The following is a 17,755-nucleotide window of genomic DNA, read 5'->3' as shown; positions in this document are numbered from 1 at the left end:
TTAACGCACACACTCGGCTGCTCCCAAAACACTTTCCTCTCATGATCTTTCTTCTCATGCCCAGGTGCACAGGCACCATTAATCACCCATCTCTCTCCATCCACTTTCAGTTTTACCCATATCAATCTAGAGTTTACTTTCTTACACTATCACATACTCCCACAACTCCTGTTTCAGGAGTAGTGCTACTCCTTCCTTTACTCTTGTCCTCTCACCAACCCCTGACTTACTCCCAAAACATCCCCAAACCACTTTTCCCTTTACCTTTGAACTTCGTTTCACTCAGAGCCAAAACATCCAGGTTTCTTTCCTCAAACCTACTACCTATCTCTCCTTTTTTCTCATCTTGGTTACATCTACACGCATTTAGACACCCCTATCTGAGCCTTCGAGGAGGATGAGCACTCCCTGCATGACTTCTCCTCCTGTTGCCCCTTTTATAAAGTTAGAATATAAAGAGGGGAGGGTTTCTAGCCCTCCGCTCCTGTCCCCTTTATGTGAGTAGATGGGCCATTCTTCATCTATTTCCTGGTGCTACCTAACTGATGTGGGAAACGGCAATTACACAAAAATAAAAAAAATCAATATTCTTTTTATTATGCTTGATCGCAGTTTCCTGCATTAGTGAGGTAGCACCAGGAAACAGAGAAGGGCACATCCACTTAAACACACACACATTATAAACATATAAGCTTATGTACATACACCACTTATACAACTCACAGGGGACAACCAATTTCAACCTCTGTACTTTCAACATTCACTTTTGTACACTGTTTTCTTAAAACAGCACAATATAGCATTCCACCAAACCTCGGTCACCTCAACATGAGCCATACAGACAAAATCCAAACTAACCAATTAACAACACAAACTCCCTCTAAGAAATTCAAGTACAATTTCAACCACTCCATTTGCTTAGTTCAACTTAATCCTATGCAAGGCTTTCATCACTCTTCTCTTTCCAACATAGCAACTGCCATGACTCTGCATACCTCCATTTCCAAAACATGCCATATGTACCATCCTATCACTGATCACTCAGACCATTCTTCAAAATACTCACACAGTCTCTCCTCACTTCTGCCAGTTATTGCTTTTCCATTTGCACCTTTAACCAAAGTTCCCATTTGTTCTAGTTTTTCAGACTTCCAAAAGAAAATTTCTTATTTTTCCTGATGCTCACCCCAGCCCTTGTTTGCCCTCTCTTTTAGCCACCACATCTCAACTTGGTGCCATTTTCTCTTGTGCATCTCCAACACAACTTCCCAGAAAGTAATGCTTGTACATCTCCTTTCATCATCAACTTCCTCATACCATATAACTTTCTCATCTGTCCAGCAACAAACTACCTGTATGCCACACACTTCTTTTGCACATGTAAGAAGTGCTTCCCTAAATATCTCCTGTCCCTTACCTCCTCTCCCTTTTTATTCACCTTCTATTCTACTTTCCGTCTTTCCTGGTACCTCTACACACAAGCCTGATTTTCAAAGCTCACACATTCATCACTATCTTTCCATTCACATTTTCTTTTCCTAAAGCCTCTAGAACCCTTATTCTCACCTCCAGCAAATAATGAGACATCCCACCAGCTGCCCTTCTATACACATTCACATCCATGAGTTTCTTCTTTGCACCCCTATCGGTTAGTACATAATGCAACATTGGCCACTTTCCATCACTAATACTCATCCATGTATACTCACAGATGTCCCTCTTTTTAAACCAGGTATTCCCTTATCTGTATGCAATTCCCCATGGGAAAGGCAGTACTAGAAACAAATGAATAAGCTTAAAAGGGAAACAGCCTCACTTGGTTGCGAATGGTAGACAAGAATATTCCATGATGTCTTACATTTAATCACTAGAGGCAAATATGCTGTACATCTTGAAAGTCAGACAATAACAGGGACAAAAACCATGGTGAAATACTTGTTTATTATTCCAAAACTAGTAGAGGGCACTGCATAATCAATATCCCTCAGTCACCTTTTCTAAGGTACTTGTAAAACAAGTACTGTATACACAATCTGCACACACAAGATTTAATAGGTTAAATTTCCACAAACCTTTGTCTGAGAGAAGAGTCCTCTCCAGATGTCACAGATGGTCCCATGTGCATGAGAGGTGATGCTGCTGATGACATAACTTCATCTATGCATTCATCCACAGATGGCTCACTAACCTTACTTTCTGACTTAACTAACACACCTGGAATGTTAACAGTCTAATGGTATTATGAACCTGTCATATTTCTGCATATTCAAAAAGAATCTCAATCTAACAAGCATGACATCTGAAAAGAAACCCTTTCTCCTATGCAACAATCTGAAGAGCACCACTAACCCAATATGTTACCATAAAAGTTTCTGGGTTGATGGTAAAATAGAAGGCAATAGCAGGAGTTTTGTGAGTATGGTGGAATATGGGTGTTAGGTAGACATAAGTTTAACTACAAACACTTCTTAATTTCCACAATGAAATACTCTCTCCATGAAAACTTTCATTAGAATTTTACCAGATTCCACTGTGTATGAAAGTTTTTTTTCTTTTATCACTTCTGAAAATCAATTTGCTACCTTATATGTATGCTAACAGTGTTATCTTATTCTGAAGGGTTTTCAGTACCCACATTTATATCATATATAGTGTCAAGATGAAGTCAATTTCCTTAAAGAAGGGAGCAGCTCAATCTTCATTCTGTGTAAAACTATATCCCATTATAATGCACTGTTCTGCTGGAACAGGATGCTCAATTATTGGGGTTTTCAGCTTTTCTATCTTGCTAACAAATTGTTAACCTAAATTAGTAAAACCGATCTCCACCAAAACATATACACCTAAGCAATTGCCATTATGCAGCATACCATCCCTGACTACAGGTTAGGCCAATACCATGCGTGTCTATTCCACTTATGTCAACCCAAAATAACTATGTAAAGTTTGGCTTGGATATACACCTTACCACATAAAACCTACACAACTGATTAAGCAAGTCATGTAGATTAATTCCTTTGTATTCAACAAATGGGGGAAAAAAGCACAAGTAAAAACATACCAGTCAGGCCATCTTTGGCAAAGAGTGTGGAAAAAACTAATGAATTTCAGCTCTTTGGGCATTTGCAGACCACATCATTAAATTTTAAGGCAAGAAGGTCATAAAAAGAGGGTTAAGAAAAGGGAAAAGAATCACATAGCTTCCCTACAAGAAATACGGTGTCTTGATCATCTCTATCAACGTGTGTGGTCTCCACACAAAGATTATGGCAAACAGCATCCATATATCACACTGATGCAGTCTTTGGATGGCACAGACATCTCGAGAGATACTTGGTCAAAATAATGTTTTCAGAAAAGAGAGGAAAGTAGCATCAAATTAAATGCTCAAAGATAGAGCATTTAACCCAGAGAAAATTTCAGAGGTGAAAATAGCTAATATATGTCTGCATACAGATGTACTGTAAAAAACTTAAAATCCAATACATACACAAGTTCATAAATCAATGTACACATTAAAAACACTATGTGCATGTAAAGTTCTAACTAAAAGACATTCTTATGGCTTAAATGCAAGCAGTAATATATAAATCATTTCATAAATACTAGTCTGCTGTTTCCCACCATAGTGAGGTAGCACCAGTGATACCTATTTCATAAATACTATTCTGCTGTTTCCCCACCATAGTGAGGTAGCACCAGTGATACACAACCAAGACTGAAGAAAACTTTCCAGCTCCTTCCTCAGATTCTACTTTTTGAAATATAATACACTAAGGAAAGATTTTTCAGCCTCTACCAATCCAACATGTCTTAATTATCTGACACACATCATATGACTAGACAGTATTCTCTCTCCTACTATCCCCTGGGATGTGTGTATCATCTAAAGGCCTATAAACCAAACATGTATACTACAGTTCATGCAAAACAAAAGTTATGTAATACAACCTTCCTTTAACAGAATGGAAGAGTATAATATTTAAGGACACAAGGTTTAAAGATTATAGAAATTTTATGGGGTAGGAAAAAGTAATATGACAGGATATGAGAGGCCCAAGATGGTCAGCACTGCCTCTAAAATAAAGAACAAAGTATACCTTAAGCCTTACAAAAGATTACTAGAAAGGAGTCACAAGCCATGCAATCTGCTTAGGTTTATGTTCAACTCACTATCCAGGGCTCGAAAAAAAAAAAAAAAAAAAAAAAATATATATATATATATATATATATATATATATATATATATATATATATATATATATATATATATCAAAATCTTTTTTGCAATTATGGCTACAATAATGCATGCAGTAAAAAGTGAAGCAGTTTAACACAATTCAAAGCAGTTACCCTTAAATCTATTTCATACAAATTATACACTCAAAGAGTATCTAATCTAGATAGAGCATCTAATCCAGCAAAATTTTCACAATTCTAAATCTTTGTGAATTTTGCATCAAATTTTGGATTGCAGTACATGACATGCAATAAATTACCTAAATCTCATCCAATTATGACCAGGCCATATTTCTACAGATGTTTTTTGTAGTTATTTCAAACTGCATGATACAGTGACAATCAGGAGTAAATCATATATCTTATATTACTTCAAAATGATCTAATCCATGGCAACACTATTTAGAAGCAGAAATCATGCCTTTGAACTGCTTTATCCCTCCCCCCCAAAAAAAAATCATGACAGACATGGAGAAAAAACTGAAATGCCAACGTTCTTTAATAAAAACATCTCCTTCCACACTATCAATCACTTAACACACTCCATAAACAAAAATTCACTACAAAGGTTTTTGCCACAATGCTATAGGTTCATGTCAAAGACCACCTTTACTACATTCTCATCTACTGTACACTATATTCACATGCATCAGTCCAATGACTACTACACCCTTACAATTCAGGTAAAAGGCCATCTTCCTTACATCCTAATTTTCATTATATCCTCTTGGGTCAGATCAAAAGAAAATTTTCAATACACCCTTACATTTGCCACACCATTACCTTTATCATACAGAGCACCAATATTGTTTGACCAACCCCCGAGGGGTCTGGTTATTCTATGTTAGATCAAATGCCACCTTCCCTACTGGATCATAAAAATATCCTTACAGATCAAGTCAAACCCCATCTTTAATACACCCTTGATCCTAAATGCCTTTGACCTGTCCCTCAAGAGGTTAGGTCAAAGACCTTACAGGTCAAGTGAAGTCCACCTCTACAACACCAGCCTTCGACTTGTACCTGCCTTTGATCTGACCTGTCAGGATTGGAACCAAAACAATCTTTGCTCCAAAGTAAGGACCACTGGCCTTTAACCCAACCATTACGAGTTAGGTCAGAAGTCCAGATAGTGATGGCACAAGAAACCTAACCCTTATGAGTCAAGTGAAACATTTCCAAAATCTTTTGGTTCATATATGCTGGCTGCTGGAATGAATAAGAAACATTGCAAAAAAAAGTTTTCCTCACTTGGAGCCAAAAAGTGGACTTAAGAAAGAGATTTTGGCATTTGTGATCACTGGCTCACATGAGACAACATACAGAAAGTAGAAGCAACTATTTGACAAGATGGATTTACAACTTCCTCAAAAAAGAGGCAAAATCCAATACCTCTACAATAATTCCTTATATAATGCTTGATACTTTTGTTCATAGCGTGGCACACACAAAAAAAAAAAAATCCATAGTTTTATATCAAGTGGACGTATGATTAGCTCCAAAATCTTAACCAAAGAACTACTCAAGGGCTTCAGGCACAAAATATTTCATCTTCCATTATGCAACTAATTCGAATAACATGCAAATATGACTTGCATTCAAAAATGCAAAATTAATACTAATCCATGAAGATACCTCTGCTGGCATGGTTAATTACCAAGTGTGGGGGAAAAGTGGGTATGTCTGGATATGGCAGTGCCCAAGAAGAGAAAAGGTGGTTTTAATTTTTTTTTCTTTTCTTTCTATTCACCTTTGCTTCACACTACTCGGTTCATACACAGGTAGAGCATTAGGTGAAATTTTTTAATATAGTTAGAAATATTACATTACTCCAAATAAACCTGTCGGGAATAGTGGCTGGCATTGTGTGGAAATATTCAAACTCTTTACCTATCATGTTACAATATCCCCAATCAATCAAGGATTAAACTATCGGGTGAAGTACTATTTGGTTATGATCTGGATGAAAAACAAGGTTCAAGTTTTCTCATTTACCATTATAAAATGAAAGGGGTAAAAGTGAAAAAAAAAAAAAGTATAAAAAAGTTAACCAACTTTACCTATCATGTTACAATATCCCAATCAATCAAGGATTACATTAAACTAACCATCAGGTTATGCACTATTTGGTTATGATCTGCAAGAAAAACAAGGTTCAAGTTTTCCCCAATTACCAGTATAAAATGAGGTAAAAAAAAAAAAAAAAAAAAAAAATTTAAAAAGTTAACCAACTTTACCTATCATGTTACAATATCCCCAATCAATCAAGGATTACATTTAACTAACTATATAAGGTGACATACTATTTGTTATGATCTGGATGAAAAACAAGGTTCAAGTTTTCCCATTTACCATTATAAATTGAAAGAGGTAAAAGTAAAGAAAAAAAAATGTATAAAAAAAGTTAAACTCATAACCCTGGACGTTTGTGGAGAAAGTTGTGCTCACTCAAACATTTCATTTCCCATTAAAAAATAAAAGTATATATAAAATTTAAGGATGCATTTAAATAAATGATCAAACAAATGGCCATGGTGTAGTGCTAGAGTATAAGCATAGATACCCCAGATGGGTGTGGAGGGTGTGTATCACTAATTCAGTTTCCAGTTATAAAATGAAAAATGCACAATCCCCTAAGGGGGAGGAGGATGATAGGCAGAGGACGGTGCAAGTCATTTACATTTTCCGTTTTCCATTAAAATATGAAATAAATATAAAAGTAAAAGATTTGCATAAATAAACTAATATACCTTAAGGTTGTGGTGTGGCTCTAAAGTAGAAGCCAGATCCATTAGAGGGTGTAAATCAACCACTGTTGCTCCAAGTTGCCTTCCATGCTACACTTAGTAGCCACACAAATGTCAAAAACAAAAAAACAATGAAACTTAAGCTTTTCATAATTCCCAGCACTCCATACATGGTCAGCTTTTTATGCTGAATGGTATTTAAGGGTTATGAGAAAACTAGGGAGAGCTATGATACAATTTCTGCAAAAAGAGTACACAAGCTGAGGTAGTTAGGGTGGCAACCCATGCTGGCCTATCTCATTGTAATCCTCCTAATGTTACATTCACATTACATTTAGCATGATCTTCACTGTCCTCACCAAATGATACACATGATAAATATGCCTCCATTTAAGTCATCCCATAGCCTATGTATTTTCTACAAAGTCACTGTACACAACCTACAGGTTAATGGCCTTGCACTTCTAATGGTGGCCACAGGAGTACCAAAGATTTTTTTCTGCACCTTCCTGGCAAAGGACGAGTTACCTATATGCTATCAGTCGTATTAATCAGATGAACATTCAAAGAGGCAGGAAAATCGAAATCATGCTACTTACAATATCTTTAGAAATATCAAACGATGTCAGTAGTTTAAGGATTTAACTTTATTCTAACAGTTAAATCCAAAAGTGCAAAAGAAAATTAGAGAGACCTGGAGACTATACTGACATAACCCTTTTAGCAAGCACAAAATAACATTCATTTCTTAGGATAAGCCATGCCCCTACACCTTAAAACAGTGTAACAAATTCAATGAAATAAACTGCAGAGCTTCACAAATAATACTAATCTAAATAGAAAAACAGCTTTTGAGTATGTTCAAGGAATAGTCCGCAACTCAAAATATCAATACTATTATAATGGAAATTCAGAAAAAGGTGAACATTAAGAGAATTACAGAATATAAAAATGTGCGAAGCTAGCAATGTAAGGAAAAAGACTATGTTTGCACCAACTTACTGAGTAGTTGGATACAGTCTAACAAAACATACGAAACAGCAGCAGCCTAGACAGCATGGGGACAACCTAATAGACAAACTAAACGAGCATCCTAGGATACACTTTAGTGCCAGGCATGCTAACTCATAAGGGATGTGTGCTGGCCCTCAAAGCTGCAGGCTTAAAATCATCTTGAACCAGCTTACCCTTTTTACAGGATTACGAGAAAAAAAATCTTTTTAGTACTCTCTTGGTTAACAGCACATAAAAGCTAATGATACTTGAGTAACAGCACTACAAGTCATACACTAGCTCTAGCTAACATGATCAAAATTTCACGTGTTCAAGAATCTATTGCATCTATAAAAGCACCTAGAACAATCTAAGATTAGTGATACCACACTTCCAATTCTTAAATGAATGAAATTTGAAACTAGGACGAATGAAACATTCAAACCCAGTTACTCGGGTCAGGCTCATCTAAATCAATGTATACTATTTAAATATTTTGTGATCAGCCCTCAAAAACAAAAAAAAAAAAAAAAAAAAGGAAAGGATCAATTGAAGGGCTGTTTTTGGGACTGGCAAACCACATCAAATTATGTATCAGCATTTCCAATTATGTCATATCCATTAGTAGCCTAGAGAGATCTCTTTCACTGCTAGGAAAACGCAGAAAAAAGTATGCTACCTTGGTACCCTACTACTATCACCATTACAAGAGCATGGGTATTGATCTTCAGGTTGTGTGTGCACAGTGACTAATAAACAAGTAGACTGCTGTAAACTATAAGTGATAAACACACATATGTAAAAGCTGGTGAGGAAAATGAAAAAAGTGTGAAATTTGAAATGGAGATTTCAGCAGGATTGCATATGGAAGACAGACATCAATATCTTTCTTTCCAATTTCAAATTTTCCAAAAATATCTTAGGCCAGAAGAAAGCTAAAATGGACAAATCTCAAACCCAACAGATCTGATTTCCAACACATCCACTCTCATCCTTTCTTTAACAAAAGACCAAAGCCTTTCCTGTGCTACTTTTACAGTACTGTCAGGACGACTTATACAAAATCAAAAATATATAAAGGTACTTCTGTGTCTGTTCATCCTAAGCCTGCAAACACTAAGTTATCACATGCAAAACTAACTCCCATGCACATTTACCAATAATCTATCTCCTTGATGAAAATACATGCTGAGGAGTCACTGGAGCTGTCTGGAGGCCTCAGTAACCTGGTTGTGACAATATTTAAGCAGCTGTGTGCCTTTCCTATGGGATTTCTAAGTGTCGAGTGCCAACCCTTACCTATAACACCCACCGCTACACCCAAGCTAATAAGGTTAAATGGCCAATTAGGTAAATAACATAGTTCTAAATTTCCTGAAATATAAATGTTTAACTAATTCATATAAGAAAAAAGTTTTGATAGTTTACCTGCACATAAGTCATGAATTGAAAATGCATGTAACTGTGTAGACAAAACTGTACAATCTAGCTGATAATGTTCCTAAACTTGGACTAGTCGACTCAAAAAGATATTTTCTTTGTACATCTTTTCACAAATATGATATGCAATTTTTAGAACACTGGAGGAGGCTGGAAATGTGCACCACAAGGATTGAAGCATGCATAATAGCTTTAAAAAAAATGGAAATCTTTTAACTTAAGACTTCCAAAAACACAAATTATATTTTTTTTTTATCAAAAGTCATGCCTGCTATTAATCACGCCACTTATCTATAGACAAAAGCCTCACACCTTTAATGCTGATGTGACAAGCAATTTTTACCATGCTTATTCTCTGAATGAGCCCTGGATATAATGAGAGAACCTTACCAGCATCTGTGACCACTCCTGGGCCTTCACTTTGTTCTGCCAAGGGCACAGACTCCTTTATGGGGGCGGATTTGCTGTCAGAAACATCAGCAGGAACGGGAATGCTGGGGGTTTCTTTTGGTGGGATTGGGGTTGCAAGGGTGGGTTGTGGGGCTGACGATGGGGAGGTGGGAGAAATGGATTCAGTGATGGCAGCAGGAGTGGAGGAATCTATGTTCACCTCACCCTTTTCTTCTGGACCACCATCACCATCATCTTTTTTAAGAGCAGTCTTTAGAATCTGTGGAATACAAAATCACACTGTCAACTAAGTTCCATGAATTGAAGCAGCATACCATGGAACCTCCAAACACATTAACCGTGTCTAAACATTCTATCAAAGTAACTGCTAATTCAAGCTTTGTGACTCACTTGGATACCTGTAAAGTTTTAACAAGTCAATCAATGAAGATGCTTTTTCAGCTCTTAAGAGAAGTAATGAAAATGGGAACAACTCAAAGTGTGAAAAATCCTAAGAATCAAGGAAAAATACAATAGATATGAATAATTATTATCTGAAGCATAGATGCAGAATCAATAAATGAACATTATCATGTTAACCAAATTATGTTGCAGCTCAGAGTTCCTTACCAAATATTTCATCTGGAGAAAAAATTAACACATGAAATATATACGAGAGACATTTAACATTCCTTTACCTATTCCTTGTATATTCAATGTGCCACCGTATCTTTGAAACCTAATGGCCCATGAAAGATATAATGCCATCACAATAGTATTTCTCAAAATCTTTCCTATGTTATCATATGCCCTAGGAGTTTTGCTGCACTTGCAAAACATTCTGATGCATCCTATCTCTAAAGAGTTTGTCATAAAATCACCATGTCCACTTTTTCCTTAATCAATTTTTAAAATTCTTTCTACAGCCTGCTAACCTACTTGTCCACGTTCTCAGATAACATATTTGATGTAAATGCTACTTCAGCCTACTTTAATTCTGGTCAAATTTCTCGAGTCATTCCAGTACTCACTGATAGCTTCACTGTCTAACCATGAAAAAACAATATGCAATGAGAGCAACTAATGACTCACCCTCAAGGTAAGATTGAGCTTGAGAGCTGCCAGACCACCACTTGCACCACTTAACGTGTGTTCTTCATTCAGAATCTCTAAGTTCCGCTCCTTCAGCAGCACATTCAGATCCACTTCTATCTTGCCTTGTAACTGATTTGTCTTATGATCAAGAACCTGAAATTTAAAATTTAGTCATCACACATGAGGTGCCTGATAACTTTTATACATGTTCCAAAGAGGGGAAAAAAAAAAAAAAAGTCTAAACTTTAACTATCCAATCTTTTCCCATTTACATGGAATGGGAAAAAGTGAAAATAGGTTTCCAGCTCATTCATACACATCTTTAACTTGTTTCTTGTATATTGAGGTCATTAAGTTACACATTTCTAGTAAATTTCAATATTTTTAAAGCTTATTACTGTTCACTTAATTTTTTCATATTTGCTCCCGCATGGTCAGTACACTAAAGATGAAAAAAGTTCATTTTTCAGTCTTGCTACAGACTCTTCCCTTACCTATCAAATTCCTTCATTTATACATAAGGTAGTACTCCTGTAAATGGCCAGTTGATGTTAATTTGGTAGAACCTAATATCTACAGTAAAATAGGAGTTCCATCCCCAACCAACTAGATATCAAAGAACCCCTTTTGCTCAACTTCTGTACTGTATCAAAGTTTTCATGCATATGGTAAAAATGAAACATTTTGAATGTTACTAAATGAACATTGTAAACTAGTATGCTTAACTCAATACAATGTTTTCTGAATGAGAAGGGTGACAACCTGCAAGTGGACAAAAGTTAGTATAGGTGCTGGGCTTTTGTGCAAGGCCAAGCACTTATTCTCCATCATTCTCTAATCTATTAATGCCGTCTTTATCTCAAGGCTCAAATAACTATCACTCGACAAATCTTTCCATCTGCACTCCCAGCCATACCATGTCTCCTATACATCCCCTTATTACTGTCTTCATTCCACCTAGTCATACCACATGATCGATCCTCTCAAATAACTTTTTTCCAAAGCCTGAATCCTTAACCTCTGTAACTCATCCCATGTCCATGTTTTGGCTGCATACATCAGGGTTGAAAGGACTATGCTGTCTCTTAAACCTTTCCTCACTTCCATACTTACACCTCTACCCTTTATCATGTAGTTAAGGGACCTCATGACTCTCATACCTTGTACTGCCTTCTCCCTTACCTCTCCTCTTCCAAATACTTAAATTCTGTCACCTCTTCTTTCTCCCCATATGTGTAACACAAGTTAGTACACTTTCAGCTTTCATGCTGTAGGGCTTTGCAAAATCAAAACTTTCACCACTTCCTTTAGAACACCATTACTTTAGTTTTCATCAAATTTACCTTCAATTGGCTATGGTTACACACACAACACACAATCTTCTGCAATTCCTCTCAGCAAACAACACAGTATCATCCACAAAGGCTTGTCACTAAGTCACCATACCCCACCACCACAGTCCATCTCTCCACACCTTTTCCATAATTTTGCTTTCATCCTTATCATCACTCCATCAATGTTTGTTAAAAAGCCATGCTGACATCCTACAGCACCCAAAAGTATACCCAAAGTTTCACTCAACTCTCCATACACTCTTACACATGCATTTTATCCTCTATATGAGGATTTCACACCATCCAACAGTTGTCCCCCAACCCCATATATTTATTAATTCATTTATTATAATCGCCGTGTTCCGCATCAGCAAGATAATGTAAGGAAACAGGCGAAGAATGGCCAAACCCATCCACATACACAAGTATATACATAAAGGTCGATACATGCACATATACATACATACACAGACGTATACATATATACACGTGTTCACAAATTAGTATATAGGGCTTATCTGTGGATGGTGGGCTGTAGCTTCAGAGACAGGATCCATGGAAACAAGGCCCTTGTTTTTCCTGATGCCATCTCACCAAGACAAGCAAGGCAATCAGGCAAAAGCGAATATGATAAAGCAATTTGGCTTTTTTTTCCATTTTCATTCAAGAGTACAATGTTTAGTTTTGTCAAATGTATCATTTATGCAAAACCATGCAAGGCCAAATCCTGGCTAAGAATAAATGGACTTTAGGTAGTGAAAAGTTACTCATCTATGTGCAAATTTATTTTTGGAAAATCTGCTCACCAAACAGGGACCATTATAGCAATCTCAAAATACCCAGTCTCTACAGGTACATCCCACAACAGTACACACTCCTTTGAATACCTTAAACACCACAGTAAACACACCTGAAAACTCGTTTGAAATACTTGCATCAAGAACTCGGTGTTAAAAATCCATGCTTAACTAGTATTCAGCAATGAATGTTTCATCCTTACTACACCAATGACCAACTATATATATTTTTCTTTTCTCATTAAAGCTCCAGTCATTCACTAACCATCAAGATCTTTTTAAATCAATGCTTCAACTGCAATATTTCCAATTCTTACAATTTCCATCTACATGCATGATATCATACCACTGTTTCCTTGAATACATACATCTTATATGCATTATTACTTTCCTGCTGGTAAAATTGCAATTTCACAATCATATCCAATTACAACTTCCAATTCCTACAAAGACAAATCTTGTTCCACTTACAGAATTTCATAAACACAAGAAAATTACTTGCCATTTCACTAGCAATATATCAAACTTGGATAAACATGAAAATTACTTCCTTGCTTCCAGCCTTCACAAACATTTCCTGAGAAATTCTTACCTCAATCTTGAGCTCTTGTGTTCGTGGATTTCGTACAAGGAAGGTGAACCCTTCCTCAAATACTGGGTCATTTGTACGCTGACGGACAGTGGTTTCCTGCTGCGAGTTTCCAACATGTAGTCGGACAAAAGGATCAGGTATGTTCTGTTGGGAATGATTGTTTTCTTAGATCCCATGAAGAGATTGAAAATAAATGTTTGAATAAACAATCAATACTTTTGTCAGCAATGTACAAACAAAATTCATAACCAAAGTTGGTAGTAGTCTCCATCCATTTTCTATCATAAAAGAACCAAAAACTACTATTAAAGTCTACATATTAGGTTTGTTATTTCTACAGCACACCACAACATCCCTTTACAGACACACATACCTTTTGCATTATGAGACCACACTTTAATACCATCAATGCTTTATTGAGATCCTTGTGTTTGAAAAGGCTTAACATTAATCCCTCAAAAAAAGCTATTACATACATGAACCAAACCTTTTATTTCATACTACTATGCAGTAACTCATCCAACTTCTGTAAAATATTCCAGTTGCCATAATCTAACAAACCACTTTGTTGAACTTCTGGGTGTATTGAAATTGTATGGACATATGGAGAAAGCGAGTGAGGAAAGGCTGACTAAGAGGATTTGTGTGTCAGAGGTGGAGGGAACATGGAGAAGCAGGACACCAAATTGGAAGTGGAAGGATGGAGGGAAAAAGATTGGGTGATCAGGGCCTGAACATACAGGAGGGCAAGAGGCATGCAAGGAACAGAGAAAACTGGAACGATGTGGTATACCAGGGTCGATGTGCTGTCAATGGACTGAGGCAGGGCATGCGAAACATCTGGGGTAAACCATGGGAAGGTCTGCAAGGCCCGGATGTGGATAGGGAGCTGTGGTTTTGGTGCATTACACATGACAGCTAGACCAAGTGTGAATGAATATGGCTTTTTTGTCAGTTTTTCTGGCACTACCTCACTGAAGCAGGGGGTAGTAATGCTGTTTCTCTGAAGGGTGGGATGGTGCCAGGAATGGATGAAGGCAAGCATGAATATGTACATGTGTATATATGTATATGTATGTACATGTATATATGCTATGTATATGTATACATACATATATGTGCGTGTATGAGCGTTTATGTACATATATATATGTATGTGTACACGAGTGGATGGACCATTCTTCATCTATTTCCAAGTGCAACCTCGCCGATACGGGAAACAGCAATTAAGTATAATATAATAATAATTACATTCTAATTAATCATTATCATTAAAACTCATCATTATCACTGTATATGAGGCAAGCTGTGGGGAGGGGGCTATGTATGTTCCTGGCACTACTTCATTTATGGAAGGGGGCGAAAAACTGAAAAATATTAACTCATTTTCAGTAGTCAATCACCCTTAATACTATAATTAAAAATTTTATCATTAATGTTACCATAATCAATTTTTCTGTCACTACTATAATTGTCAATCTTTTTTATTTTCTTTTTCACAAAACATTATCATGATCATCATCATGAACGTTCACATCAACCTATCACGTTGTCATTTCAGATCAGAAAATACTTTATCATGTCATTTGATAAAACAATGGATTAATCATGGTTACTTTTCTTATTATAATCAGAGTTATAACCACTATCCTTGTCATTTACAATTATCTTTTACTCACCAAGATGCAAAAATATATCAAAATGCTATAGCTATATACCTCTAACATGGTAACATCACTGTACATTTAATAACTTACATCAGAAGACAGTCATTACTACAAATTTTAAAAGACATTAGACCAGCTAACTCGAAAATAAGTTCAAATCAACTGAAAATATGGATCCAAGCAGTTACAGGTTTAAAGTTTCATGTATAGTATTAAGAATACATTGTTATAGCTAATATCAGTTTTGTATAGATTTCACCATCTCCAGACTCACCGAGCCATTTCTAGCGAGTATTCAAGGGCTTAAGAAGAAGAATGAAACTATACAAAGCATAAACTAGTTCCTGCAATTTAAGTAGCTACTGGGTCAAGTTCATCTGAAAACTAATCACATTATATATCATACAAATATTTGGTATCTACCTGTCCATCTGTGAAACTTACCAATTGCATGAAGCCTTAATAATAAAGCATAACTTGCAGAAGGAAAAATTCCCAAACAGGTAGAAACACTGTGTAAAAGTATTTTACACAACTGGGAAAAATGAAAATAAACTTTTTTGCAAAATTATTCAAACTATGATAAAACAGACATATACTAATTGAAATGTATTAATCCACTACTAGAAAATCTAAGAAACTGGCTAAATTCTTTTTAAAGCAATCATTGCATTCTAATATTTCATAAACTCAGATTTTACTGTTCTCTTAATGGATTCCTTCAATTCATTACATATACATGCAAAAATACATACATATACTTATTCATTTGCTGATAACTACAACGAAAAAAGTGTCAAGTGTAATTTCCTGTATCACATCAAGTATCACTCAGGAATTTTCTCATTTTTCCACAGAGGTATCAGCACATACTTAGATTATGTGCATCATTGTGGTCTCACTGCCAACATCATTCTACTTCTATCTATAATCATTCCAGGATCAGTTTCTAAGAATGAGTCCTGATGTTACCCAAAACCTTTCTAAAGGCTCTTGCAGCCCAAGGGTGCACTACTTCCAGTAGCAGAGATATGTAGACTCTTTTGGAACAAGTTCTTTAAGGAAGGGAGTTAGTTGTTGTTCGCTAATGATACAGCGCTGATGGCTGATTTGTGCAAGAAACTGCAGAAGCTGGTGACAGTTTGGTAGTGTGTGTGAAAGAAGAAAGCAGAGAGTACATGTGAATAAGAGAAAGGTTATTAGGTACAGTAAGGTTGAGGGACAAGTAAATTGGGAGGCAAGTTTGAATGGAGAAAAATTGGAAGAAGTGAAGTGTTTTAGATATCTGGGAGTGGATTTGGCAGCGGATGGAACCATGGAAGCAGAAGTGAATCATAGGGTGAAGGAGGGGGCGAAAGTTCTGGGAGCCTTGAAGAATGTGTGGAAGTCAAGAACATTATCTCAGAAAGCAAAAATGGGTATGTTTGAAAGAATAGTGGTTCCAACAATATTATATGGTTGCAAGGCATGGGCTATGGATAGAGTTGTGTGGAGGAGGGTGGATGTACTGGAAATGAGATGTTTGAGGACAATATGTGGTTTGATTAAGTAACTAATAATAGGGTAAGAGAGATGTGTGGTAATAAAAAAGAGTGTGGTTGAGAGAGCAGAAGATGATGTTTTGAAATGGTTTGGTCACATGGAGAGTGAGTGAGGAAAGCTTGACCAAGGGGATATATGGGTCAGAGGTGGAGGGAATGAGGTGAAGTGAGAGACCAAATTGGAGATGGAAAGATGGACTGAAAAAGATTTTGAGTGATCAGGGCCTGAACATGCAGGAGGGTGAAAGGCGTGCAAGGAATAGAGTGAATTGGAATGATGTGGTATACTGGGGTCGATGTGCTGTCAATGGATTGAACCAGAGCATGTGAAGCATCTGGGGTAAACCATGGAAAGTTCTGTGGGGCCTGGATGTGGAAAGGGAGTTGTGGTTTTGGTGCATTATACATGACAGCTAGAGACCGAGTGTGAACAAATGTGGCCTTTGTTGCATTTTCCTAGCGCTACCTCGCGCACATGCAGGGGGGAAGGGGTTGTTATTTCATGTGTGGCAGGGTGGCGATGGGAATGAATAAAGGCAGACAGTATGAAGTATGTACACGAGTATATATGCATATGTCTGTGTGTGTGTATGTATACGTTGAGATGCACAGGTATGTATATTTGCGTGTGTGGACGTGTATGTATATACATGTGGGTGGGTTGGGCCATTCTTTCATCTGTTTCCTTGCGCTACCTCGCTAACGCAGGAGACAGCAACAAAAAATAAATAAATGAATAAATACAACCTTTAAGGTGAATTTTTATTCATAGCATAACCTTGAGCAGGCAATTCTAAGTAGCAACTACATATACATATATACGAGTGTAGCCATTCTGATGTAAATGAGAGTATTGGCGATTGGCAATAAGAATGAAGAAGTGGGTCATGTAGTAAAAGAGAGATAACAGGAAGGCATGA

At 36.6% G+C, this 17,755-nt stretch overlaps 1 protein-coding gene across 8 annotated transcripts in view; it reads right to left on the bottom strand.

The window, feature by feature from the left end:
* Positions 1-17,755, bottom strand: part of Esyt2 (extended synaptotagmin-like protein 2) — a 102,929-nt gene that overhangs the window by 15,180 nt on the left and 69,994 nt on the right. For 6 of the 8 annotated variants that reach the window (XM_071657134.1, XM_071657136.1, XM_071657135.1 and 3 more), the window contains exons 12-15: positions 13,628-13,771; positions 10,902-11,057; positions 9,810-10,089; positions 2,073-2,214 (exon numbers count right to left, since the gene is read on the bottom strand). In XM_071657134.1, the coding sequence (XP_071513235.1) occupies positions 2,073-2,214; positions 9,810-10,089; positions 10,902-11,057; positions 13,628-13,771 (722 nt within the window). The remainder of the gene's footprint in view (positions 1-2,072; positions 2,215-9,809; positions 10,090-10,901; positions 11,058-13,627; positions 13,772-17,755) is intronic. The other 2 variants (XM_071657142.1, XM_071657143.1) reach the window with 1 other exon arrangement.

The sequence above is a fragment of the Panulirus ornatus genome, chromosome 64 (genome assembly GCF_036320965.1).
Source record: "Panulirus ornatus isolate Po-2019 chromosome 64, ASM3632096v1, whole genome shotgun sequence".
Lineage (NCBI taxonomy): Eukaryota > Metazoa > Arthropoda > Malacostraca > Decapoda > Palinuridae > Panulirus > Panulirus ornatus.
The sequence above is the reverse complement of the archived record's forward strand: the minus strand, read 5'-3'. Positions and strand labels throughout refer to the sequence as shown.